Raw genomic sequence first — 27,872 nt, forward strand, 5'->3', positions numbered from 1 at the left:
TAAGCTCACTCCAGATGAAAAGGTAGCACAAGGAATTGTAGGAGAATACATCACGTTGGAAGAACAAAGCACTTATTCTAAAGAAGGTCGTTGTTTTCATTGTCACATTAAGGGTCACATAAAAAGAACATGTCCTAAGCTTGAATCGAATGAATCTAAAGAACCCACAGCACCCACTACATCTATCAATGCAATGAATGATAACACGGGTGTGCCCTAAGTTTCTCAGGACCCTCCCATTGATGATTCTCTCATTAAATGTTATGGTCGTACATCGGGGCATCGTTTTGTCATATTTTTTGACCCAGGTAGTATGCATGATGTGATCAGCCCCTCTCTTATTGAGAGAGCCCACCTCGAAGTTAGTCCGAGATCTCCTATCGAGGTCTTTGGCTTTCGTCCTGGTATGGACGCTCTCATCAAGAAGGAGTGCCTTGATGTGTTGTTTGCAATTCAACAGACTGCCTTCACTAGAAGATTTGTTGTTTCTCCTCTCTCACGATGTGATATGATTTTAGGCATGAAATGGTTTCGCGAATTAAACCCTCTCGTTGATTGGGAGGCTAGCACTTTAACTCTCAAACCAAAAGTGATTCTCCTACTGTCTTTCATGGAGTGGATACTTCTCCTTATCCATCTCTCATTGCTAATATGCAGGACAAGGTTGAAAGGATTCGAGATAAGGAGACTCTCTTAGTCTCTTTATCTCCACAGCATGACACACAGGAATTGCAAGATTATGAGAAGCATGATGATTTGATGGATAATGATTTGCATGATGATTTGGATGAAAAAGACAAGCATGATGAATTGCATGAAGATGATGTGATTGTTCACAAGGATGATGTGTTAGTTGATGCTTTTTCTAGCGAAGCTAACCTCGTTGTAGATTCGATCAATCACCAAGAATCGATCTTGGCTTCCAAGTCGAGGTCCACAGATCCCCACCAGAAGATTCGATAGATCCCAAAGAACCGATCTTGGCTCTTGAGCCTTGGTCCAAAGAACCCTCACAGGAAGTATTGTGTGTTTGCATGATTGGTACGCACGCATTGTTCGAGTGTTTCATTCGTGAAGGTTTCCTGTATTTTAGTCAGCATCGTTATGTGATCCCTTTTCCTAGGCATGACATATTGTATGTTGAGCACGTTTCTCTCATGGATGAGCACGAATGTATGCGGATTGTTCATGAAAAGCTGAAAAGTTTGTATGTAAGGAAGTCACATTCCATGTCTCTTCCTTGGCATGACACAGTTTCCGAAAGAGCACCATGATAGTATGAGCACCAAGCATGGGCATTTCCATTGTGATTTGCCACAGTTGATTGATTTTGATCACACAGAAAAGATTCAATCGCATTGTTTGCATGTATTTGATGAACGGATTGTCACTCCGTCTCTATGTTCATCTACATTGCATACACAGTCTTTAGAGAAGACAAGATTTTTTTCCTTCACTTTACATGGAATGGGTATGTTCATGGTTTTGTGTTGGAGATGGTTTCAAGAATTTTCAGCCATGGAGATTCTTGAAGAAGAAAAAAGCAGGACTCTAGACGAAGTTGAAGCACGAAAGGAGATTTAGAAGACTTTGTGTCGCTTTCGGCGCGGCCCAAAGAAGCAAGCGTTGCAGACCTTTATGAAGTTCAAGTACCACACGACCCACACAGCAGAGTGGGCCGGCGAAGAGTCCCTTCCAAGATTCCGGATACTGTTGGCGATCTCCCTCGACGCCATACAGTTCGGTACCAGTACCTCACTTTGAAAAGGAGGGGATGTCACGTGACACATCCCAACCCTATGTGTCCGTGGACAAGCTACACCACAGCAGAGTTCAGTCAGTTCAGTCAAGTCTAGATTAGCAGTGATCTGGCACTTTTGTGAGTCTATTCGTAGACCGTGCATGCCCAGCCACTTAGCATAGATACATATCCTCCGGTTGCACACAGCATGATCATCGGAATTCCCATCAAAATCCATTAGCATCAGTTAGGGGAATTTTCCAATGCATTTAGCCTATTTTCCTATTTATTGGTATTTTCACTTATTGTTTTTAAGTGACTTTCCAACAAAAGTAGGTAGGGCAATTTTGCTAAGTTAATATATAAGCAAACCCAAGTTAGCACTTTCTGGCAGAAGAGGCAGCAGGAGCTTCCCGCTCAACAGGCAACTTCTCAGCAGTAACACCCCCCCCCCCCCCCCCAGCAGTAGATCCTCGCCATCCTCCCACTGCCCTTGGCCTTTTCATCCACAGCAGAACCTCAGCATTGCTGGCGTTTTAACCATCAGCAGCAGATCAAGTCCATAACGATTTTGCTCCTAAAACCTCAGCTTCGCTAGCGTTTTTCACAAGCAGCCCATCAGCGTTTTTGCATCTCCACAGCCCAGCGTTTTTGGCAAGAACAGCAACAGGTCAGCGTTTTTGATATTCAGCCCAAATCTGCAGCAAACACATAGCGTTTTCAGCCTATGGTACCGTAGCAGATCAGCCCCCGAATGGTTGCAGATGTTCCCCCATTTTCAGCCATAAAAACGCAGCCAAAACAGTCATTTTCAGCCACCGAAACAGTTCCCGAATTCAGCAATTAGAAGCCTACAGATTTCAGCCATCGAGTCGTTGTCGTCATCACCGTCGTCATCATCGGCACAGTCCAATTGCATCAATCCATTGCATACGCATTGTACACCTTTGTGCAATCAAAGAATAGACCACTCTCGCCGACGAGAGTGGGGCCTTCGGAGGAGGGTTTTACAACCTCGCGGGTGTCGTATCTCTTCTCTCTCCTTCTCTCAGTCTCATTCACTTGCATGCACAATATCCACTCACTTTGTTCGTGACCACAACACTCTACAGACGGAAAGCTCTCTCTTTCCCTACGAACTAAAAGGAACCTTGAGCAATAAAGATCACTAATCTTGAGAAAATACAACATTCATTCCGCTGCACCTAACAGCTGACTATAGGGGACTGACACCTTGGCATGCCATCTGGAGAGGCGAGATTCGCAGTGCAAGCGCTGGACAAGGTCGCTCGCGGCAAGCGGGGACTTCAAGATAATGTCGAACCTATCGTTCACCTTGGTAACCCGTAAAATCAATGACTTGCCCACGATCGACTCAAGTTGTTGTCTAAAGGTAACCTTAGAGTAGGCCAACGCGTTCCAGACGCATACCTTACCCAAGCGGCCTGCCGACACCATACGTCCAAGGGACCTAACGCGGATCATCTCCTTACCGCAATCCATCCTCCGGACAGATGGAGCGTCTGGTATCCAGTATTTCTCCAACAAATTACCTACTATTGCAAGCAGGACGACAGAAAGGAAAGAACCATTCCAAGATTTCAAGCAAAGTAAAAGCTTCGCTAAGCTTGAACCCTAAACCAATTAATGGAAGCTATGGTAGTGCTTTTCGCACAAGTGAATGAACACTCTCTTTACGAGGGAATGAACAAGCGACGGCTACAGCCTGTGCTCGAAGAATCGAAGGATTGAAATTCTAGTTTATTTGATGAGCGGGTTTTGCTCTGAGATCGAGCCAAGGAATCGTCAGGTTGAGCTCTTCCCTCTAAGGATCTTACGAAGGGAAGATAATTTCCCCAAGTTCACCGAAACTCTAACACAACTTAAGAATTATGTACACCTTTGGGTACATGGATAACACACCAAGATGCAGATCTATGCCAAGGATCTGGACGGGAGTTTGTTATACTCTCTTGAGCGCCTTTTTGCGCGCAAGGATATTTCGACACGAGAATCTCTAATTGAGATGTGTTCGGCAGAAGGAATTTGAGTTTCTCTACGGAGAAGAGGTTTTCTGATGGTCGTTGATCATTGAGTACGCTATGTGCTTTTACCATTACAGTAGCAACTGTTGGTTGTGGTATATGTTTCTTCATGAGCGGATCAAGTAGTATTTACACGGAACAACCACCTTCTTTAATGTGATCGCAGACTCTGTTTGTGAAAGAAAGACATTGAGATTCATGCTCTATGATTTACGCATTCCCAATGTGGGATGATACAAGAGGTTTAATACCCTCTTGACTAACAGGGCAGGATAATGCGCAAGGATAGATACCTAGATTGATCTCTAGGAGGATTATTCTTCTCGAAGTTGAGAAGGCAAAAGTGACTTAATAGATTCTCAGATGAGGAAACTTTCGATCTATTGGAAAGACGCGAATGACGAGTTTTTACATGGCTCGTAAGTTTGATGATTGGTGAAGGGTATCCTCAAGGTACTAGAGGAACGACAAAGGTAAGTATGAATTATTGAATTTTTGTTTAATTTAATTTGTAAGTTCTCTTTCGAGGAGGGACTAGCTCAACTCACCATTGAGCAAGATTTGGAATCTTTCTGGTTTCTCCCCGGCAGTTCAGTTGGATCTCTACAGTTGAGGACAATTGTTAATAAGTGAGAGAGATATTGCTAAATTGGCTTTATCTGACAGAAAAATAATTCTAAATGAATTATTGGATTTATAAGTAAAAGGGTTTTCTCGCTTGGAATATCAGGAAAAATAATTTTAAATGAATTATTGGAATTTTAAGTGAGAGGGTTTTTCTCACTGGAGACATCCGAGTACAGAGTATTCATAGTGCCTTATTCAGAGTAATGACGGGAGAACTGTGAAAGGAAATATCTGTAAGGCCACCAGGAACGGGTACTTTTGATGCGTCACATCGGATGGGTGACAGGGAGCATCAGGAAGAAGTATCCGACCATCCGGGAACGGACATCTCTGATGCGTCATAGGATGGGTGACATAGAGCATCATGAAGGAGATTGTACCGTAAGTTCGGTAGGAAAGGACTAGGTGATGGGTATTCTTGATGCGTCACAAGGTAGGTGACCGGTGCATCGGAAAGGGAATATCCGTAGTGAGAAGGAAATTCCGAACTGTGTTAGAATTGTGGACAAGGAAGAGCAAGCACTTGACTGAAGATGGGTTCAAAGGAAACTTTGAGGAAAAAACAGATGCTTTCTGAGAAAGCAAGTTGCTTTTCGCAAAAGCAAATGCTTTCCCGCAAGAAAGTTTACGTCTGCATTGCATCTGTGCATGTGGGTGCATCCAGGGACGCCTGGGAAGTGCTATGAAAGCATTGTTTCTAACTTATACGGTTTTATTGAGTTTTTGGGCAGATACAGACCATTTTTAAATACGCCGGCCGCCCACTTAATAAGTGGGCAGCCACCTCGAAAATAAAGCAGCAAAAATCAGCCAATAATTTCTCTTCCCCTCTCTCACACACAGAAGAGCAAAAAAAAAACCGCTGCGATCTCTACACGGGCAGCAAGCGCTCAGCTATTCCTGCCGTGGCCAGGGAGCTATAAAAGCATCACACGCCCTCTCAGGGAAAGCATTGCCAATGCCAGCAAAAGGAGACTCTGCCGCTTGAAGACGCAAGAGATCGCCAGACTACGAAGCACGGAGGTCGCTTTTCCCGCGCAAAGATGCGAGAGGTATCAATTGTGGATTAGCCATACCAATTGTTGTCCCGTGTTTGTGTGTGTTTGCAAGTGTACTTCCTCTTCACGAGGGAGTAGGAGTAGAGGAAGGCATGAACCTCTGCAGAAAAAGCGCTCTGAGGAACTAGAGCAAGATCAGCCCAAGGGTTTCGTAGCCTAGTTTGGGAAGTAGATCCACGGATCCGAGAGTGGTAGACTCTCGAGATGTGATCCGGAAGTTGAAATTCCCAAGGGAAGGACTTCTTCGCCATGATAGATAATAATCAAGTGACAATATTAGTCAACGAGGCAGAGAGAGCTAGCGAAATTGATCCTATGTCCACGAAAGCAGAGTTATTGTGCAGGAAGAGGACTCTGGAAACCGAGTCGGAAAAGAGTTGCAGGGATGCCATGCCTTGAGTCTTGAAGGTGAGATGAACCTTGGTTCTCGAGGATTTAGAATAAGGAACGCAAGTTCCTTGGAATAGGGTTTTGCCCTAGGAATAGGAAGCCAAGGCTTCTAGGAACCATCAAGTCTTATTCTAGAACGAACGTGGTAATACGTTCGGTTCAAGTGCTTGTATAGACTTCTCCTTGGTAATAAAGATACTATTACGGGGGGGACCAGCCCATCTTCTCGTCCCCAGCCCATCTTCTCGTCCCCAGTACTGTGTCGATCTTCTCACCATTTTTCTCTCTCTATTTCTCTTTATACCCTCTGGCTTTGGTATTAAGTGATAAATTATATTTATCCGAGTATGTTCTATAATGCTATCCGCTCCCGTTTGAGACAGGTTCTTACAACAATAATCCCAAAAGCATCTGAATTCAAAAAGCTTCTAGCCTAAAAACTGTCCAAAAAGCAACCAGCACAAAAAGTGGAATTCTGTATTGTCCTACCACGTCAGTATGCTGTCAGCGAAAATCACTACGCAATTTGCAGACGTCCGTACTGCCACGTTTGCACGCTATCAGTGCATTTCACGGATCTGCCACATCAGCGGCCTCTTAGCGCAAAAAGCGGGCCTGTCCGTACAACCATCGTTTCTACCATGTCATCATCTGGCCTGCAGGTGGACATGCCACGTCACCATTTTGTGACATTATCCATACCAGGGGTATTATTAAGATCACCGCAAAGGAATGCATTGGAAGTCTATCAGCAAGAAGAGATCTCTCGCCATAAGGCAACCCTTTGCCCAGAGGCTGTATGTGCATAAATGCCTCCAATTTCATATACCTGACCATTCAACAAGCATTGAACCACCACCTAGCGGCCCTGCGGATCATTATACAGCAAAACAACTATGTTTGCCCTACATGTATGTACATAGTGTCAGATCAGTCACCATTTATCAAGGTTACATAACCCATGCACATTGTATGAAATGCATTTAATGCGACTATGCATCAAGAATCATATATACAACGGCAAGAAACATAGAGATCAAGAAGAGGTGCCCATAGGGACATCTCCATTCACCACTTCCATACCAGAACCCATCCACTAAGTCAAAAGCAGGAAACTTGTCCACAGAATTTACATGAGAGGTGGAATCTCACCCAGAAGTACATCTTTATAAGAGTGCATCACTTTTTCCAAAGCAGCAATCAACCTACAATTGTCATTGCATGGAAGTTGCTTGAACGATACATTCTTATTGGCGTTAACCCAGAGATACATAATTACGAGAGGAGGGTGGAGTACGAATTTTCACTGTCTTTTTAGGCACCACCCATGCGCTGACATCACTTGACCCAACATTTTTGCCTTTCACAGCAATTCCATTTCCAGCATCAACAAACTGTAGAGACTTATTTTTCTCTTTATCCAGATTGGGAACCACCTTCACAGTAGAGACTCCATTCTCTTTAGCTTCACCGGCAGATTTGACTATAGGGACAAGGGTAGACGAAGGAACAACCGAAAGAGGGGGCTGCAAAACTGGTTCTCGACATTCCGATTGCGTGTGACCGAATTTACTACATCGAAAACAAGAGTTTGCAAATTTGCCCCATTTGAGTTTAAAAGGACGCTTGCCCACCCATGGGTCCCCTGAATCCATCATAATTCCTTCCGGGGTATGCTTGTCCGTATCCCAAAGAATGCAAAACCTGTTGGTGTTCGCAACCAATTTTGGGGGGGAAATCACCTTACCGAGCTGAGCGGCCAACACAACGGAAGGAAATGTCTCCACGTGCGAGGGAAACCAACAATTTTCACCCACACAAGGCATTTGTGACAAATAAGGCTTTGCAATCGTTATGGTTTGCCTTGTAAGTTGGTGATATCACTGCAGAGATACATCAGATTTCCTGTGAATGTTTCTAGTTACACTGTACAGTTGAGCAGTTATGTGTTCTTTCCCTTGTATATATGATCGGTTCGGTGGGTTTTCCTCGCTTCGAGATTTCCCATTAGTAAATTAATCAAATAGAATTACAAAAAAAAGTGTGTGTTGGGGTGGGGGGGGGGGGGGGGGGGGGGAATCAGAATGGCAAGAAATTGCTGTTTACATTCATGGGGGACATTGAGAGTGGGTTCAGTGGAATACTGCACAAGGAGAAAAATCTCAAGCTTCTGAAAATTGGAAGTTCTCAAAGATGTTCACAAGCAAGTAATTTCGAAGTACCTGAAGTCCATCGGTTCGCATGTAAGTTATCAATCCGGTCAGCTGCTCATTTTCAAGTTTAACGCCCTCATAAAGTTTTTGGGCTACCTGTTTACCTAACCAACAAAATCAAATTACACCAAACAGAAATGGCTATGGCATACACTCAATAAATTGTCGACAATAACGGCACAACAATTTTGGTCTACAGTATTTTCCCTCAGTATTAAAGTCACATGATTATATATAAAACGAACCAGCTTCACCATACATTCATAGTTCGCATAGCCCCGTATCCCAGCTTGGCTTGTGCAGCCATTTGGAGTGTGGATGTAATATAAGGTTGAGGAGGATTTCTTCGCTTTGAATGCCTTTGTACAGAAGAGACTTTCAAAGGTTGATTCATCAGCCTTCGTGACAATGACTTTGCATCGTCAGAACCGAATGAAAACTTCTCAATTTTCCTTCCATCAACATGAGTTGGCCTAATTGGGAAAAGGCTGTGTTCTTCAGATTCTTGTTCCAAGCTGGCATATGCTTCAACAGTCCAGGATTCTTGTGGCACAAAATCCTCTATCTCCCTCTCTCTTTCACAAACCAGCTTCAATGCAACAGATTGAACACGTCCAGCAGACCTGCTACCAGGAAGCTTTCTCCAAAGTACAGGAGAAAGCGCAAATCCAATCAAATGATCAAGCGCCCGCCGTGCAAGATAGGCTGTAACAAGTGTTGAGCATATATCTCTGGGGTCCTGCATTGCTCGTATAACAGAGCCTTTCGTTATTTCGTGAAAAGTAACCCTAACAACCTTGGTGTTCCAGTGTTTTAAAACACCGTCAGTCTTCAGCAGTTCAGCTACATGCCAAGCAATTGCCTCACCTTCGCGATCAGGATCCGAGGCAAGTATCAAACATTCGGCACTGCAAAATGACAAGAAAATACTGAACAATATTCATTCCTATATAAAGGCAAGACTCTTTTTAAACAAAAACAACATTGGAAAGTGCTAAATTAATTGTACTAAGAAGCCATCTATGCATTTGAAGGGGCTGACGATACATGGAAGGACAATCAATGACACCCAAGGCCTTGGATTTGATAGCATATAGCCAGTACAAACAAGCCAAAGGGCAGGTAAGGCCCCAATACAACCCTCCTGCTCCAGATGCACTTGATTCTTCCGTCTTCTGCAGCCACCTTCAGCATCTGACATTTCCTCTTTACTGGTTCCCATTTAGAGATGTCTGTGCTCCCTTCTGTAGGTGGTTTGCTGTGGGATTCTTGGTATCTCCCTGAAGCCTCTTCACCCTCATTCTCATCTCAGTGTTTTCTCCTCTCTGGTTAAACATTTGCCGTATGGTGGCAGCTAACGCTGGTTGGAGGCTAATGGCCCAGATTGTGGATTGCTGTTTCTTCAAGGTAGCTGTTACTATCTTCACCCCTGCTGGCCTCCCGTCACCTCAGATCATTGTGATTCCACATGACTATCTTTCAAATGTGCTGGGACTCGGGAGTCCTCTCTTTTGCAGGTGGCCAGGGCACTTTTTATCTCTTCAGGAGAGATTTTTTCTCTTGGCCTTTTTCAGATTTCACCATTTTTCACACTTGCCCATGTGGCTCAGTTGTATCAGCACTTAGAATTTTCTGCCTTTAAGTTTGCTTTGTACCCAGAGCTTTGCACTTGTCCCTCATGGATTGGCACCCTTTGGGTGGCTTTTTCAAGTAACAGTATACCGCCACCCTCTTGTGCAAAAAAAAAAGGCCCCAATACAATCAGGATACAGTAGTGAAACAGAAGAAACAGATACCGAGCAAATAAATTCCTGTAGAGCCTCAAAAGTGCCCTAAAAACTGAGAAAATGAAGGAGAGGGGGAATATATTTAAAGAAGATCCAAAGGAATCGAACAAAACGAAGGAAGGGAGAAAATGAAAGAAGAAAATTCGCAGTGCAGTCTCTGCAGACAGCAACCCAAGGGCTGAACCCCAAACAACCAGCAAATGGCAATGCAAAAGAACCAAATCTGCACTCTTGGTAGAGCCAGCTACCCGTGAGGAACAAGACAACTCCAAAGAAAGAGGAAGAGCCACATAGACTTCTAAAGATACACACCCAAGCAAACCCATAATGAGAGTGCAGAAGTTGGACCTCCAAGCGAGGAGAGGCCTGCACAGTGCACATGGCAATGCCCAACTAAACCAGTCACCACTACCAAAAGAGCATAGATGACAACCTGACAGCCTCCAAGGTTCTCAGATAAAATATCAGCTTTAATACCCAAACACCTATCAAATTTGAAACAATCCCAGGCTGGTCAATCGGTGCCATAAAGACCAAAACTGAAACATTTCAAAAAAGAATGTAAAATGGGATGGCCTGTTATAACCAAAGACCCCAGTAAAGAATTTAAAGTGGCAAAATTTGGCAAGCCAATGGGCACAAAAGAAAGCACATATTAAATAATAGTACAAAAGAAGCTTCTCCAATGAAAAGGTATGGCTATAGGAAGTTGTCCACCGTCACATGCCAACAAGTGACTTTCGCTTTGTCCTTCCACTAATATATAATCACCTTCCAATGTTACACTTTGAGTAGCCCGACATGAACTGCAAAAGAATTATATACACAAGGAATACTGACATGACCCTTAAGTTTCTGATGCCACAAAGAGAACTCCACTAGAGGACCAATCAGGGGGATTAAAGATAAGAGAAACCTCTATATCCACAAAGAAGTCAATAGAAGGGCTGCACGACCAGGAGGACACAGGCCTTTAACACCTTGTCTCTGTGCACGATCCCTACTCGAGCCATACACCTACATTAATGCCATGATCACCTTCAGGCAGCCATTTGATCACAAGTGACCAAAAACACATACTTCAGTAAATTAGCATGATGGCAATTATAAAGATGTTTCCACGCTGCCAAGAAAATGGCTTCCTACTGTGAATCCCAAGATACCACCACAAAAGAGGAGGAGACAGGTTCAACTGTGGCTCTGCATAGGAACATACAACCATGATGCCTACATGTGTCTGGCCACTCACAAGGTACACTTGACTGACGAAGTAAATGGCCATTTCTGTCACGTGACACATCCAACCCTATGTGTCCATGGACAAGCTACAGCATGACAAGGGTTCAGTTTAGTCAAGTCAGTCTAGAATAGGAAGTGATCTAGCACTTTCGTGAGTCTGTTGGCAGACCGTGCATGTCCAAACACTTAAATTAGATGCATATCCTCTGGTTGCACACAGCATGACCATCAAATCCCATCAAGAGCATTTTTACAGTGCATAGACCTATTTTCCCTATTTTTGACATTTTTCACTTATTTATTAAGTGACTTTTGTTGTAAACTGAGTAGGGCAAATTCCATAAGGTTGTATATATAGAAACCTAGCGCTAGCACTTTCTGGCAGAAGAGGCAACGGGAACCAAGGTTCAACAGGCAACTTCTCAGCAGAACCCCATACGAAGACCTAGCGTTTTGCAAACTGCAACACCTAGCGGTTTTTGGATCAAGACCAGCCCTGGCGTTTTTGTTCAGCAAATCAGCATCGACTACCGCAAGACAGCAGGAACCTTAGCATTTTTGCAGCAGAAGACAGATCAGCCCTAGCGTTAGCAGATTTCCACCGCAGAACCCCAAATCAGCCTAGCGTTTTTGCATCAACCTGGCAGTCCAGTGTTTTTACAGATCTTCGCGACAAGACCTCAAATAGCATCAGCGTTTTCAGTTTTCAGCAATCAGTTTCCGTAGTAGAACCCCCGAGCCTCGCAGATCTCACCTTCCTGCAACAGATCCTCGCCGCACGGTCAGATCCCGCAAAGTTTGCAGTTTTCAGCCCGGAAAACGCAGATTTCAGCATCTGCGTTTTCAGCGCGTTGTCGTCGCATCGTCGCCATCGACATCGTCACCGACTTAGAGTCAGAATTCAGCAGATAAAGATTTGCAGATTTCAGCCCTTGGCTTTTCAGATTTCAGCCCGCCTCGTCATTGTCCTCATCGTCGTTGACATCGTCGGCAAGTCCAAGCATTGTAGAGCTTTGTGCAATCATAAGTAGACCGCTCTCGCCATAGAGAGTGGGGCCTTCGGAGGAGGGTTTTGACAACATTCTGGTGTCGTATTCTTCTCTCTCTATCTCTCAGTCTCAGCATCTTCATTCACAGTGTTCATCACTTTGTTTGTGTCCATTGCACTCTCTCACTAAAGGAACGGAAGGCTCTCCCTTCCGTAAGTAAAAGGAACCCTTGAGCACAATTCGGAGCACTCATTTTGAGCAAAGTTCAACATTCACTTCCGCTGCACCTTACATTGGTATCAGAGCTTTGGCAGTGTTCTGTATCACTCAAGCAAAGAACCACAGGAATTTTTTTGCTTGTTGCAGTCGCACATAAACCAAGTTCTCTTGGGCGTGTCGATTCCTAATCGTGTTTTTGAAGAGTGACAGGTAACCCAAGAAAGAAGGGCTTGTCCAGCCTCCCCTTGTGCCTCTTTTCACTCATTGAGAGCGGACCGTGCACTTAGCGGCCAGCCAATCGACGTGAGGTGGGAAAAAGCAAGCTTGGTGTAAACACAAGGCCGCCAAGGGGTGCGCCCGCGGAAAGGAGAAGAACTCGGGTGAAGAGAAGATCCTTCTCTAGCACAGATTGCAAGCAAAAGAAGCACCGCAAGAACCTCAAGACCCTCAAGAACCCCAAGACCCTCAAGAACCTCAAGACCCTCAAGAACTTAAGAACCAAGACCACAAGAACCCACAAGAACCCAAGACTTCAGTGGATGGTCATCACTCGAAGCAGAATGGATACTTCGCTTAGAGGTGGTGAGCATGGGAGTTGCGAACAAGAGTTTTCCTCACCAGGAGGTTTTTCCGACCCTTCCCCATCTACGCCAAAGATTGCATCAGATCCTATGGAAGCTTTCAACAAGATGATGATGGACAGGAAGTTAGAACGCGAAGCAAGAAAAGCAGAAATAGAGCGTGAACACGAAGAAAGAATGGCAACCATAGAGCATGAGCACAACGAAAGGAAAGCCGCCTTGCTCTGATTCTTCTCTCAAGTGCAGGCACAGATGCAAGAGATTCGGGAAAAGGAAACGTCTCTTCTTTTCCAAAGTACGACACACAGGATTTGCATGATGATAAACATGATGATTTGAATGATAATGATAAGCATGATGATTTGGATGACAATGGCAAGCATGATGATTTGCATGCTGATGTGATTTCTCACAAGCATGATGATTTGCATGAGGATGATGTGATTGTTCACCAGGATGATAGGTTAGTTGATATTGTTTCTAGTGAAGCTAACCTCATTGCAGATTCGATCGATCACAAAGAACCGATCTTGGCTCTCGAGCCTAGGTCCAAAGAATCCCCTCAGGAAGAACCGATCTTGGCTCTCGAGTCAAGGTCCAAAGAACCCTCTCAAGAAGTACTATGTGTTCGAGTGATTAGTCAGCACGCATTGTTCGAATGTTTCATTCGTGGTCGTTTCCTGTATTTTAGTCACCGTCCTTATGTGATCCCTTTTCACAAGCATGCCATATTGCACAATAACACGATTCACTCATGAATGAGCACGGATGTATGCGGATTACTCATGAAAAGATGAAATGTTTGCATTCAAGGAATTCACATTTCATGTCTCTTCCTTGACATGACACAATCATAGAAAGAGCACAAGAAGGATTGAGCAGTCCTGTGTTTTTGCAGATCTTTGCGACAAGACCTCGGATAGCATCAGCGTTTTCAGTTTTCAGCAGTCAATGCTTCCAAGCAATCACATCAAGCCTACTTCTGGAGATGATTATCTCCATAAAATTGATCCAATAGGCTTCGTAAACGGAAATAAGAACCCCATATCTGCAATGTGGCCAGAAATCCAACAGAATCTAATGTGAAATCATTCCTCAAGGGACCAAGGGAATCGCATGATAGTTGTAGTTGCCCGTATTCTGGTTACATTTTGCAAGTAAGTGCTAGAGCATATGAGCAGAGAGTAAGCACCTAAAACTGGGGGACCAAGGAAGAGCTGTACAATGGACCCTAACTTCACCTCAAAGGAACGCAAGTGAGCAGACATAGGCAACTGGAGAGATACTTTACAGTTTACTGTTGCTTCATGGGCTTCATCTAAACACTCAACTCGTGACAGGTGATACCAAGTTTCAGTAACCCCTCCTCCTGAGTAAGTTACTCTTCTTTTCCATAAAAATAAAAGCAGATCAACAACTACAGGCATCTCAATCACTTGCAGTGCAAAGCTAAAAACATCCATAAATGCAGTAGTCCCATGCCTCTTATGACTCTAAACGCTCCACCCAATCACAAAAGCCAACTGTTGATGAGTACCATCCTGAAATGCACAATCGCAAAGTACCCCAGGTCAATACTCGTAACTGATCTTTGTAGAAAAAAATACCTAATCCTGCTCTTCAAGCAAATGATAGCTGCCTAGGGTAATAAATGCAAGGTAAATGCTTGCAAGCAAAGAATCCAACCTTAAATTTTCGAATGTTCTTCCACACATTTACCAATTCCACTCTGGGGTCCATGAGTATTGTGACTTGTAAGCTCAATGACATCGATAACTAGCAAAGAATTAAGCAGGTAGAACATGGTCGCCATACAGTTGTTGAAGTTTAAGGGCAGGCCATGACTACCTGGAAATGGTGGAGATGACCCATTTGCATTTACTACCAAAACATTCTAGCGAGCTCTCTCAAGGTAGGCAAAACCAAACAACAATCGTCATCCATGTCTATGTCTATAGAGTACTGAAAACTTACCCTTTGACAGCCTGCTTTATCCTGTTGATGTGAGTACGAGCAGCTTCAGGAACTTCCCATAACATTGCATAATCTTCGTCGGGGCGGACTGAACCTGCCTTAGCAGCTAGATCTCTGACATGTCCATAAGTTGGTAAGACAACATAATCAGGTCCAAGATACTTCTCGACAGTCTTCGCCTTTGTGGGAGACTCGACCACGACCACACATTTCTTAGGCTTTGAGGGTCCCCTAGATGCGGTTGTCAAATCTTCACGCAGACACTGTTCTCCATGTATCACGACATTACTACCACCAACATCACTCATTGAGCTGAACACTCTCCATGTCCAAACCCCATGTTGTTTGTCTAGACCATGATGAGTTGCATGCATGCCAAGAGCTGCTTTATGAGCAATAGTTCTGTATGAAGCTTTCCATGTACAAGAAGCTATCGTGTGAGTGTGCAGAGGTGGAGACGTTCCAGTAAACGAATTTCCGTGGAGAGAAACAGAGAAAGCACGCAGCCGAGCTGTAGCGGCCGATTGAGGCAGCATCTTCATCTGAGTCGTAAAGCTCAAGAGTACAGCTCTCTTGAGTGAGTTTGCATGGTGAATTTGATTCATTGAAGCTCCACTTTTGTGGACGCACAGGTTTCCGGTGCAGTATCCCATAGATAGGCCGCCGCAAGAGCGGCTGCGACATAGAAGAAAAGAGGCCGCACTTCCTACTTCAGTGTGACAACGATGATAATATTAGCTGCATAGCAAAACCCCACATGAGAATGAGAGAGAGAGAGAGAGACGACGGTTTATAGAAAAAATAATTTTTACCCAAAATTGTTCACATACCATACCTGGCAGCTACTCCATTTTATTACCCAGAATCTTGACAGATTCCAGTGTTCCCCTTCCACCCACCGTTTGCGACCCGAGGTCAAGCCAAAACTTTGAAGGTATTCGAACCCAGGCACATGAAGGATTGCCTCCTAAGTCACTCTGCAGTAACCACAGTCGCAACAAAGATGGGTTGCAATGTGAAGCTCTTCGCAATTTATTTAATTTTTTAAATTGTTTTTCCCCAGCCCTCTTGGGGTAGTGCTCAGGGCAAACCTACCTCCCCTGCACGCTCCGCCACCACCTGCTGTCGACTTCCCACCTGCCTTCCTTGCAGGCTCAGTGGCTTTTCACCTTTCCTGTGAGTATCCCGTAAGATTCTCATCCTTTTTCAATTTAACTTAGCCGGGTCTATTGAGAAGAATTTCATAATGACATGCCTCTTTGTGAGAGAGAAAATAGAAAGCGAAACTAGTATTTTAAAACATGTGGTATCACAATAAAATACTTTTTTTTGGGAAAAAGTGTAACAATGAACTATTCAAATTATAATATAATTCAAAAGCATAAAAAATAATGATTGAAAAACACTTGGAAGCATGTAAAAATTTGAAAAGCAAAAACAAGGTGAAAGAGGATGAGAAAGATTGGGTTTGACACAATACTCAATGCCCCAAGAGAAAGGTACACAAATGTTAACACCTTCTCACAAGAGTCTAAAAATAATTTTAAAAAAAACATTTATTATAATTAGTTTGCCATGTGGCCCTAATCCGCGAGCTTCATCCAATGGTCTAGAGTTGTACCCAAAATCCAACCCTTTACGAATGACGATTTATGTAGTCCTTACTTAGTCCAAAAAGAGAGTGATATCTTTATCATGTTACAACCTCTATGCTAGGAGCATGTATGAATGGTATTACCCTTTTGGCAGTAAACCACCTCAAAACTTTGGATTTTTACCATAAATCTGGCCGCTTGACCTTAGATTAATGGCTTTATCAATGTGAAAACCTCGATTGTTGAAGAAGCACCTATGAGTGTTTGGAAATCTAGAAGCAAGAGGAGGTTATTGTGTGCCAATATGCCTTTGCATAAATAGAACCTTAGAAATTTTCTCTAAAATTCATTACCTTTACTTGTATAAGCTAGAACATCAAACCCACACACACACATGCGCCCGCGCAGAGGGGGGGGGGGGGGGGAGAGGGGAAACTTTATTCAAAGTCTTTGAGAGGTTGAAATCAACCTATGAGGCAGAGCGATGTACATGGGTGTGTCCTCTGGGTCCTTTACATATCCAAAAATAAAAGTGTTGAAAATAAACTTACTACAATATAAAATAAGCTAACATGGAGGTGTGTGTACATGTGCATGAGGGACGAGGGCCCTTACCCTTTGAATCAAGCAAGGGTGCATGCCCACCCAGACACACACCCTGTTTACACAAACTTGTCGTCGGAGCTCAGCAAGGTGCCGATTGTCGGCTAGGGTCCGACCTAATTTCAAGAAAACAACAATTTCTACGTAGCTTGCTGAGTTTTCTCAAAGTGTCCTTCACGTCTATAAATGGCGTCAGTTGTAACAAGATCAACATTGAAATCGGCATTGGACTAGTTAACGGCTGATCAAGAAGTGCATCTTTGGGAACTCGTTTGGATCACATACACTGTGGTCTTTTCGGACAAACATCTCCCAATCGGAAAGGTTCACATCGTTGACAACCAAAAGCAACTGGGAGATTTCAAAGATTCAACAATACCAGCACGGATTGGTTTCTCGATAATCATACATCTTCGAACTGCGGTTGTGGGCCTAATTAGCATGGTTAATTATCGACGTCTGCGGTGCATACTACGGTTACGAATTTTTTTGGAATCAAGGTATTCTTCTTTTTTTTTCCTAGCACTACACAGTGTCCCCATGGATTTGGATATCAATATGACTTTTGATTTCGAGCACCATACACCCGATCCTCCTAATGATGGATTGCGGCCGGATACTCCCACGGAGGGTACCCGCGAAGCTATAAGAGGAGATGACGGTTATAAATTGCTTCATATTCAAGACTTTTGAGCACTTCAAGCATGTATATCGATGATGGAAACGAATTTTGCATCACTAAATGAAAATGTCAGTAAATTAGCCACTTTAGTGGTACAGTTTATGCAACAACAGGCCAAGGATCCCGTTGACACACACATGGAAGAGCATGTAGCCGATCAGGGCAGGGTCCTCCTGGTTAGGGACAAGGTACCCCTCCGCATTCTCTGCACTCTCTCACTGTGAAGTAGGTGGACGAGTTGTTGAAATATACAAAGCCACCAACTTTTAAGGGAGAGAACCCAGAGCGCAATAAGGATGCAATAAATATCTTTCTCAGCAAGTGGGACGGAATTCACGCCTTACGGCGTACTCCGGATGCATTCTGTGTGCACTGCAGACAAGTCTGACTCTGGAAATGTCTCTCAAGGAGAAGAACATCATACCACAGTGTTGGGCAGCCTTTGAGGCTTTGTTTAGAAAAGAGTTCATACCCACGAATGAGGCAGATAGAAATTGGTCGGCTTGAAACACGTGTTCCATGCGCCAACACCCATCATTGCTTGAATATATCTCGCACTATTGGGATGTTATCCTCAAGTTGGAAGGGTTAGGCACCTTTTAACAAGTACGTGGGTTTATCCGTGGGTTGACGCCAGAGTTTAAGAAGCACGTCAAGACTCAGGACCCTAAAACACTTGAGGAGGCCATAGTGAAAGCTCACATTCATGATGGTCTAGATGATAAGAAATCACATAGTACTCATGTGCCTGCTAATACACATTGTAATACACGCACACAATATGGGCACAATAAAAGAAAGTTTATAGTAGCCAACTCAGAAGCAAGTAAGAAACCCAAGGGATCTCGAGGACCTCTCTCTATTGAGGAATTTGAGAAGGCTAAAAAAGAGAAGGTATGTTTTCAGTGCTTGGGAAACGGCCATGAAAAAGAGGATTGTCTAAAGGGGGAATTTGTTGCTCAAGGCAAGGAGAAAGCAATGCACATGATGCAGATGTTGCCTCTTGAGTCTTCCTCACATTTCTCCAAGGTGGAGGTAACACACACTGAGGTGGTGTAGGAATGCTGTATCATAGCTTCCATGTGGCAACAAACCTTCGGTCCACATGAGCTAGTGTGTATGCATGGATGTATTCAAGGACACAAGGTGTGTATCTTGGTAGATGACGGTGCTAGTCACAACTTCATTAACTACATACTAGTGAAAAGGCTCAAATTGCCCCAAACTCCAAGTTTCCACCGCTACAAGGTAGCAATGATTGATGGCTATGATGCCGAAGTGTGGGATACTCAAGTGAGAGTTGTATCATTGAAAATTCAAGGCTATTCCACATCCTTGGATTTCCAAGTTATGAACATGGAGAGGACATATGTGGTCCTTGGTAGAGAATGGTTGCATAGCCTAGGACCAGCACTGAAGCGTAGCTACAAGCACAACAGTCTCATGTTTGAATCTCATGGCACACATGTGTTGTTGTTAGGAGAGAAGGATGTGCATTCCTCCCCACTGATATGTACAACAAAGCTTATGAAGATCACTTTTGATAATGAAATAGAAAAAGTTTTCTTGTGTTACTTGTTGTGTCATTTTCTTTCAAATGTTGAATCTATTGATCATTCCTCAATGCCGGATGCTTCTTTCTCTTCTCTTCCAGCAATGGGCTACTACTCTCTCTTCTCAACAATCAAAGGTTGCTAGTCAGTTACAATATTTATTAATGGAATTTCAAGATATTTTCCTAATGATTTATCATCAGGATTACCTCCGACACAATCTATGCAACATGGCATAGACGTGGTTGGAGGCAATAAAACAGTTAGTAAACCACCCTACAGAATGAGTCATTCTGAGATCGTTGAGGTGGAACATCATACTGTTGACTATCTTAGCAGAGGGTTTATTCAACCAAAGTCTTCACCATGGGCTTCTCTAATCCTATTGGTGAAGAAAAAGGATGGTAGTTTGCGCATGTACGTAGACTATCGTGGTTTAAATGCGGTCACTGTTAAGAACAAGTACCCATTACCACGCATGGATGAGCTGTTCGACAAGCTCATTGATGCTCGTGTTTTTAGAAAGATAGACTTGCGGTCAAGATATCACCAAGTACGTATTCAACTTATTGATATACCCAAAACTGCATTCCGAACAAAGTTTGGATATACGAGTTTTTAGTTATGCCTTTCGGGTTAACCTATGCGCCCGCAACTTTCATGCTGCAACTTTCATGACACTCATGGATAGTGTCTTCAGACCATACTTGGGCAAGTTGTTGAAGGAGTACGAGCGGAAGTGCGACGCGAGAGAGAGTGCGAGAAGAAGAGCACGACGATATGGTGAACTCTCTCTACTGTAATGTGTAGAGCATAGTGAGTTCTTATTAGGCTTTTACAAAAGAATATGTGTACATACCTGGCGGCCCGCCCACTTACCTAGGCGACCACATTGGGCTTTATACCCCAACAACCTCCCACTTAAAGTCCAATGTGGTACTTTAAGTGTGAGAGAAGCTACTATACAAGCTAATATACAAGAGATGTAGAGAAGTGATGTACTACCCTACACCTAACTGCTTGCGAAAATGTGCAAAGCTCTCTGAGGGAAGTCCTTTTGTAAGTAGATCAGCAGGATTTTCTGTGGTGTGAACTTTGACAAGCTGAAGTTGCTTATCCTCGAGCATTTCCCTGATGAAATGATACTTCACATCCACATGCTTTGTCTTTGAGTGATAAACTGGATTGTGAGCCAATTGTATAGCACTTTGACTATCACAATAAAACACAGGCATCTCTTCTTTGATTCCCAAATCTGTTACTAGTCGATTAAGCCAAATTGATTCTTTGCATGCCTCTGATGTTGCAACATATTCAGCCTCTGATGCTGCAACATATTCAGCCTCTGTAGTAGACTGAGTAACACAATCTTGTAATCTAGAACGCCATGATACTGCTCCACCAGCCAATGTAAAGACATACCCTGACGTAGACCTTCGGTTGTCTAAGTCACCTGCATAATCTGAGTCCGTAAAACCCTTTACACTTAGCTCCTGACTCCCATAGCATATACGCATACTCTTTGTAGCTTTCAGGTATCTCAATATTCCTTTCACTGCCTCCCAATGTTTCTTGCCTGGGTTTGACATGTATCGACTTACTACTCCCACTACAAATGCAATGTCTGGGCGAGTAGCAATCATTGCATACATCAAACTACCCACTGCAGACGCATATGGAATCTTATCCATTTCAGCCTGTTCTTCCTCAGACACAGGAAAATCTTGTTTGCTAAGTTTCACATATGGTGGCAATGGAACACTCAATGCCTTTCCCTTCTCCATATTGAAACGTTGCAAAACCTTGTCAATATACTCTGTTTGAGATAACCAAATCAACATCTTTGATCTGTCTCTCTCAATGCGCATACCAAGTATATGACTTGCCTCACCCATGTCTTTCATGTCAAACGATTTTGCCATCTTTGACTTCAAAGCTGAAATTTCTTCCAAGTGCTTGCCAACGATCAACATGTCATCCACATACAAAATAAGGATCAGCCAACTACCATCCTTAGCCTTCTTTGTATATAGACAGTGATCGAACTCACTACGTTTGTAGCCTTGAGAAAGCATAAACTTGTGGAATTTATGGTACCATGCCCTCGGTGATTGTTTTAAGCCATAAAGACTCTTTAACAACTGGCATACCCAATCTTCCTTGCCTTTCTCAACAAACCCTTCTGGCTGCTGCATGTAAAATTCCACATCTAAATCACCATGCAAGAACGCTGTCTTGACATCCATTTGGTGCAACACCAAATCTAATATGGCAACCAATGCAAGAAAGCATCTGAATGTAGTCATCTTGACCACCGGAGAGAAGACTTCATCAAAGTCAATGCCTTGTTCTTGCTTAAAGCCCTTGGAAATAAGCCTTGCTTTGTACTTTGGCTGACTGTCATGAGCGGTGATCTTATACCTGTAAACCCATTTACAAGGTAGAGCCTTTTTGCCCTGTGGTAATTTAACTAGCTTCCATGTCTTGTTTTTATGCAGAGCTGTCATCTCTGACTGCATGGCCAATTGCCAATTCCCGGAGTCCTTCATTTGCACTGCTTCCTTGTAACATGAAGGCTCATTGCAATCAGTCAACATGACATAGTTCATAGATGGAACAAACCTATCAGGAGGTCGTGTGACACGTCCAGATTTACGCACAATAGGTGGCTCAGGCTCAGCCACAACCTGTGGTTCCACTCTATCCTGTCCTTGCTCCTCTTGAGCCCTGACATTTTGTCTTGCACGTGCAGGTCCATCTTCTTGGAAGACAACTCTTCTAATCTCCTCAACCCTCTCTGGTTTAGAATGATATTTGGATTCATTAAAGTGAACATCATTGCTGCGGACAACCTTTCTGGATTCGGGATCCCAAAGTCTGTACCCCATCTCACCAGAATTACCATAGCCTAGAAAGATGCACTTTCTACTCTTTGGCTCAAGTTTGTTCCTAAATTCCTTTGGAACGTGAGTATATGCCTCACAGCCAAAGACTTTGAGATGCTTGTATGAGGGCATTTTGCCTGACCATACCATCTCTGGCACTGAATCCTTCTGCAAAACCTTGCTAGGAGATCTATTTACAAGATGAACAGCTGTTGATACAGCTTCAGCCCAAAACCCATTTGGCAGCTGTGCATTAGACAACATACTTCTGACCTTCTCTTGTATGGTCCTATTCATCCTCTCAGCAACACCATTTTGAGGAGGATTGTAAGGAGCAGTAAGTTCACGTTTTATACCTTTTGACTCACAAAAGTCCTGAAAGGCCTTTGAAACATACTCTCCACCATTGTCAGTGCGTAAATATTTAAGCTTCTTGCCACTCTGATTCTCCACAAGTGTCACAAACGTTTTGAAAAAACTAAACGCTTTATCCTTGTGCTTGAGAAAGTAAACCCATACTTTCCTCGAGTAATCATCTATAAATGTCATAAAGTAAGAAGCTCCCCCTAGAGATAGGTTAGGCATAGGTCCACACAAATCACTATGAACAAGTGCCAACTGCGTATCTCTTCTACTGCTTCTATGCGTATGTGGCTGCTGTGTTTGCTTACCATACAGACAATGTTCACAGAATTCAAAATCATTAAATGAAAAGCCAGGCAAATAACCAGAACGAGACAAGATTTCCATTCCCTTCTTGGACATATGTCCTAACCGGCTATGCCACAAAGAAACGTTCGGCTGCTCGGTTACATTGATTACATTTTTAGAGACATTTGATACATAAATCATGTAAAGTCCTCTAGAATTTACTCCATGTGCTACTGTCATAGAACCCTTGGATATCTTCCACATGTTCTGTCCAAAAGTGGTGACGTAGCCAGCATCATCAAGTAAACCTGTGCTGATCAAGCTCTTTGTAATTGCGGGAACATGTCTCACATTCTTCAGCGTGAAAGAAGAGCCATTCTTAAACTTCAATTGAACATCTCCAACACCTAAGATCTCACATGTCTGCCCATTGCCTAGCCGAACATGATCTTTAGTGGTCACATAAGAGGTAAACCACTCCTTGTTTGTTGACACATGAAGTGATGCCCCTGAGTCTATAATCCAGTCACTCGGTGCATTTCCATCAGATGCTGTAAGAAGAGCTGAGTGCATTGTATTCTTCAAGAAGTAGATGTCTCCTGACACTAGACTGCCATCCTCTGCAACAGTGTTTGTTACATTTATTTCTTGAATCTTTACTGAGGACTTGTTCTTCTCACCATGGTCTTCAGCTTTCTCTTTGCCTTTTTCTGCTTTCCATTCTCTGCAGTCTCTTTTCATGTGACCCTTCTTGCCACAATGGTAGCATTCTATGTCACTCTTGCCTTTAGCACTGGGGGACTTGCTACGAGACTGATTCCTCTTTCCACCTTTGTACTTTTCTTTGGTCCTTCCCCTGACAACTAAGGCCGTTCCTTTGCCTTTGTCCATTGTCTTTCTATTGGTTTCTTCAGTAAGCAGACTTCCTTCTACACCTGCTATGTTCAAACCATCTGGAGGTGCAGAATTACTCAAAGCTGTGCGAAAAGTGTCCCAACTTTCCGGCAATGTGATCAACAGGAACATAGCTCTAACAGGTTCATCAAACTTGACACCTTGAGCTGACAACTGACTATAGATTGTGTTGAATTCATTCAGATGATTGGACATAGGTGTCCCTTCTTTCATCTTCAAGTCAATAAGCTTCTTAAGCCAGTATACCTGTGAAGCTGCACTCTGCTTCTCATAAAGATCACTCAGCTTTAACCATGCTTGATAAGCCGACATCTCGTCTGCTACATTGAAGTAAACGCTTTCTGCCAAAGTCAGCATAATGGTAGAAAGTGCCAATTCATCCATTTCGCTCCATTCATCTTCGTCCATATCTTCTGGTTTTATCCCCTTGAGCTTTATAGGTTTTATCTACTTCTTTTGTACCAACACGTGCCAAATCTGCTTCTTCCACAATGGGAAATTGGTTCCATCCAGCTTCTTGATATTGTAAAGAGCAGTGTCCTGTGATCCAGCCATAGCTACGCTTCACAGTAGTTTACTTTTCTGGGAAAAATTCGGCAGAGTTTCCCCTGTAAACTGACCTCTGAACCAATATCAACCTGTCAAATGAACCAAGAAAGCTTCAGATTCTGCAGAAATTTCGGCAGAGTCTCCTTTGTAAAATGGCTCTGGTGTACTCAAAAACAGACCAAAAAACTGCTCAAAAAACACTGTCTCTCTGACACTGTAAGCTGCGGGTAAACCTGTCCTGCACCTGTACTGTCTCTGACTGTCCTGTCACTGTCCTGTAAGCATAGACTGCGACAATGCCTCAACGGCAGTAAAGCAAAGATGCAATCCCAACATTCTAACTCACAGTCAATACATCCTAGCTGCCTATCTAAGGGTGCTCGAGGGATCGCTCCAAGACCTGTATCACTGAAAGGATCTCAACATTCGAGAATCCCCCAGCTCAATAAAACCTCACTCGACCCTCAACAAAGGCTGCAGTAAATCTGACAGTACATAGACTTCTCACAAAGTCATACATCCACAAATTTCACACTATATGCTGTAACCGCTGCGGCGGTTGTTTGCTGCGTGACTCACAGCCAGCAAACCCTCAACAGACATACATCATCTCTGACAATACATCCCATGTGGAAGTACCTGCAATGTCAGGATGAAATCTGGAATATCAAGCAGCAAACACAAGCTACCTGATGAACTAGTGGATGTCGCCTACAGTCTGTGCGTAGATGCGCCCGTGTCGTATGTGACACGCCTCGAAGAACTGTGAGCCGTCCTTCGATGTGTAGACAACCACAAATCAACACTCTGGGAGTGGCGATATCCTCAACACCTGCAGTCGTAGGCCGAAAACCCCAAATTTGCAGAGTCGGATCTGCACCCGTCGAGACCACGTAGTAAAAAATGGCCTGCGCAGACCTTTGTCGAAGCCGAAGGATGGCCGAGATGACCTGAGAATGAAATTCTGACAACACCAAGGCCTTCGGTATCTCCCACGAGATTTGGGGCCGTGTCTCTGCCTGTCCAATTTCACTCCAATCTGAGCTGGTGACTCTAGCCTCCTGCAGTGCTGCCCCGAGCCTCGATCTGAGCTCTGATACCAGTTGAAGGAGTACGAGCGGAAGTGCGACGCGAGAGAGAGTGCGAGAAGAAGAGCACGACGATATGGTGAACTCGCTCTACTGTAATGTGTAGAGCATAGTGAGTTCTTATTAGGTTTTTACAAAAGAATATGTGTACATACCTGGCGGCCCGCCCACTTACCTAGGCGACCACATTGGGCTTTATACCCCAACAGTTGTTATCGTTTTTCTTGTTGACATTCTTGTATATAGTGCTTCTGAGGAAGAGCACTTGCAAACATATGAGGCAGGTGTTTGACTTGCTAAGAGCAAACAACTTATATGCCAATGAGTCAAATTGTGATTTTCTCAAGGGGGAAATTCACTATCTAGGGCATGTTATCTCAGCTAATGGGATGCATATGGATCAATCCACAGTGGATGCCATTCGACGGTGGCCAACTCCCAATAATCTGGAAGAGTTACATATTTTCTTGGGATTTGTAGGTTTTTATCATCGACGGTTCATTAAAAAGTATGCTCATATTGATGTGCCAATGAGGGACCAGCTGAAAGGCAAAGGGAAAACCTTTTGGTGGGATACGCTCAAGGATCCATTAGCTACAACTCGTATTCTAGCTATTGTGGAATCTTTGAAGCCATTCGTTTTGGAACCGTATGCCAGTAACCGTGCTATTGGAGCAGTCCTTCTACAGTAGGGGAGACCAATTGCATTTGAAAGCAAGAATCTTGATTCAGTGCAATGAAGATATCCTACTTATGAACGCGAACTCTACGCAATAGTGTCTGCCTTAAAGACATGGCGCCATTATTTGTATGGAGCTCAGTTTGAGGTTGTGTTTGACCACAAAAGTATAAAATGGTTTACACAACAAACCGACTTGAAGGGTTGAAAGGCCAGGTGGAGTGAGATTCTTTAGGAGTATGACACAAAGCTCCGGTATCATAAAGACGATACAATGTGGTGGTTGATGCTCTTATCATATGCCTGAACCAATTCTCTTTTGTTCACGGAACTTCGAAGTGAGTCTTTGGATTCTTTGAAGGGCAAATATGAGCATGATGACGCATACTCCAAAGTGTGGAGCCATGGGCAAACAAGGGATCCTTCTCACTCCAATGCTGGTAGTGTTTCATTAACCTCCACACACAGTTCTCCTCCGTCGAGTGATGAACTATAGAGATGGAATAATTTTTCCATAGATAATGGGTACCTACTCCACAAGGGGAGAGTTTGTGTACATGGCTTGGTTTACTGGCCAGGTTTACATGGCTTGGTTCAAGACTACCTCTTGCATTGTCATAAATGTCAAGTTAACAAAGTAGAGTGTTGAAGGCAGGAGGACTCTTACATACTTTGGAGATTCCCAATGGTAAATGGGAAAGTATCTCTATAGATTTTATTGTTACCAACCACTGTATGAGGTCATGACTCCGTATGGGTGGTCGTAGACCGGTTGACTAAACTATGCAATTTTATTCCAACCAAGTCGACCATAAAGATTTCAGAATTAGCTAAGTTATTTGAGAACAATCTGTACAAGCTGTATGGATTGCCAAGTAACATTGTGAGTGATCGTGATCCCAAGTTTAAGAGACATTTTGGAGGGTTGTGTTTAAACGATTTGGTACACAACTCAACCTTAGTACAATAGATCATCCAAACAAGGATGGTAAAACTGAATGAGTTAAGCAAGTGCTAGAGGATATGCTACGAGCATACGTTAGCAAGAAACAAACAGTCTGGGAAGAGTATCTACCTCTTCTTGAGTTTGCTTACAACAATGCTAAGCATGCCACGACTAGATTTAGTCCTTTCATGCTAATGTATGGTTTTCAACCTAGGTCACCAATTACGATGGGGCTGGCAACCAAAAAACTCTAGTAGGTTAAGGATTTTATCCCATATCATTATGCATATGTTGAAACTCGCTCGTCATAATGTCTGACAAGCACAAGATCGGTATAAGAAGTACGTTGATGAGAAACGGCAGCAAGTTTCCTTCAAGGAAGGGGAAGAGGTATGTTTGAGTGTGACAGAGCATTCAAAAAGTCTGAAGACTAAGCCAACACCTAAATTATCTCTGAGATATTGTGGGCCTTTCAAGATACTCAAGCGAGTTGGTGATTGTGCTTACAAACTCTCGTGTCCATCCGGTATTTCATGTCAGTCGTTTACGTAAACGCTTGCATGGGGATCACAACGTCATTGACCAACAAATTTTGGTTGATTTTGTTGAGCCTCCTACCCCACCGCATGAACTTGAGCAAATCCTCAACTATCATGATTTACGTACGCATCATTATGTACGTCGTCAAGCTTTATTCAAGTGGAAAGATCAACTTGAAGAACGTGCCACTTGGGAAAACATTAGTGTTCTTAAGAAGAAGTTTCCCACTTTTGTTTTCAAGGACGAAAACACTTCTCTAAGGGGGGAGTAATGTCATGCCAAGGGCATACCCAAGGGGGTCACGGACCCAGGCCAGCCAGGTG

The 27,872-nt window shown here is 43.5% G+C and overlaps 1 protein-coding gene across 1 annotated transcript in view; it reads right to left on the bottom strand.

Moving 5' to 3' along the window:
- Positions 1-15,606, bottom strand: part of LOC147426916 (uncharacterized) — a 110,480-nt gene extending 94,874 nt beyond the window's left edge. The window contains exons 1-3 of the mRNA XM_086498006.1: positions 14,864-15,606; positions 8,334-8,982; positions 8,084-8,170 (exon numbers count right to left, since the gene is read on the bottom strand). Of these exons, the coding sequence (XP_086354132.1) occupies positions 8,084-8,170; positions 8,334-8,982; positions 14,864-15,516 (1,389 nt within the window). The 5' untranslated portion in view covers positions 15,517-15,606. The remainder of the gene's footprint in view (positions 1-8,083; positions 8,171-8,333; positions 8,983-14,863) is intronic.
- Positions 15,607-27,872: the final 12,266 nt, after the last annotated feature.

This window comes from Adiantum capillus-veneris, chromosome 24 (assembly GCF_014529385.1).
Source record: "Adiantum capillus-veneris isolate H3 chromosome 24, ASM1452938v2, whole genome shotgun sequence".
Classification (NCBI taxonomy): domain Eukaryota; kingdom Viridiplantae; phylum Streptophyta; class Polypodiopsida; order Polypodiales; family Pteridaceae; genus Adiantum; species Adiantum capillus-veneris.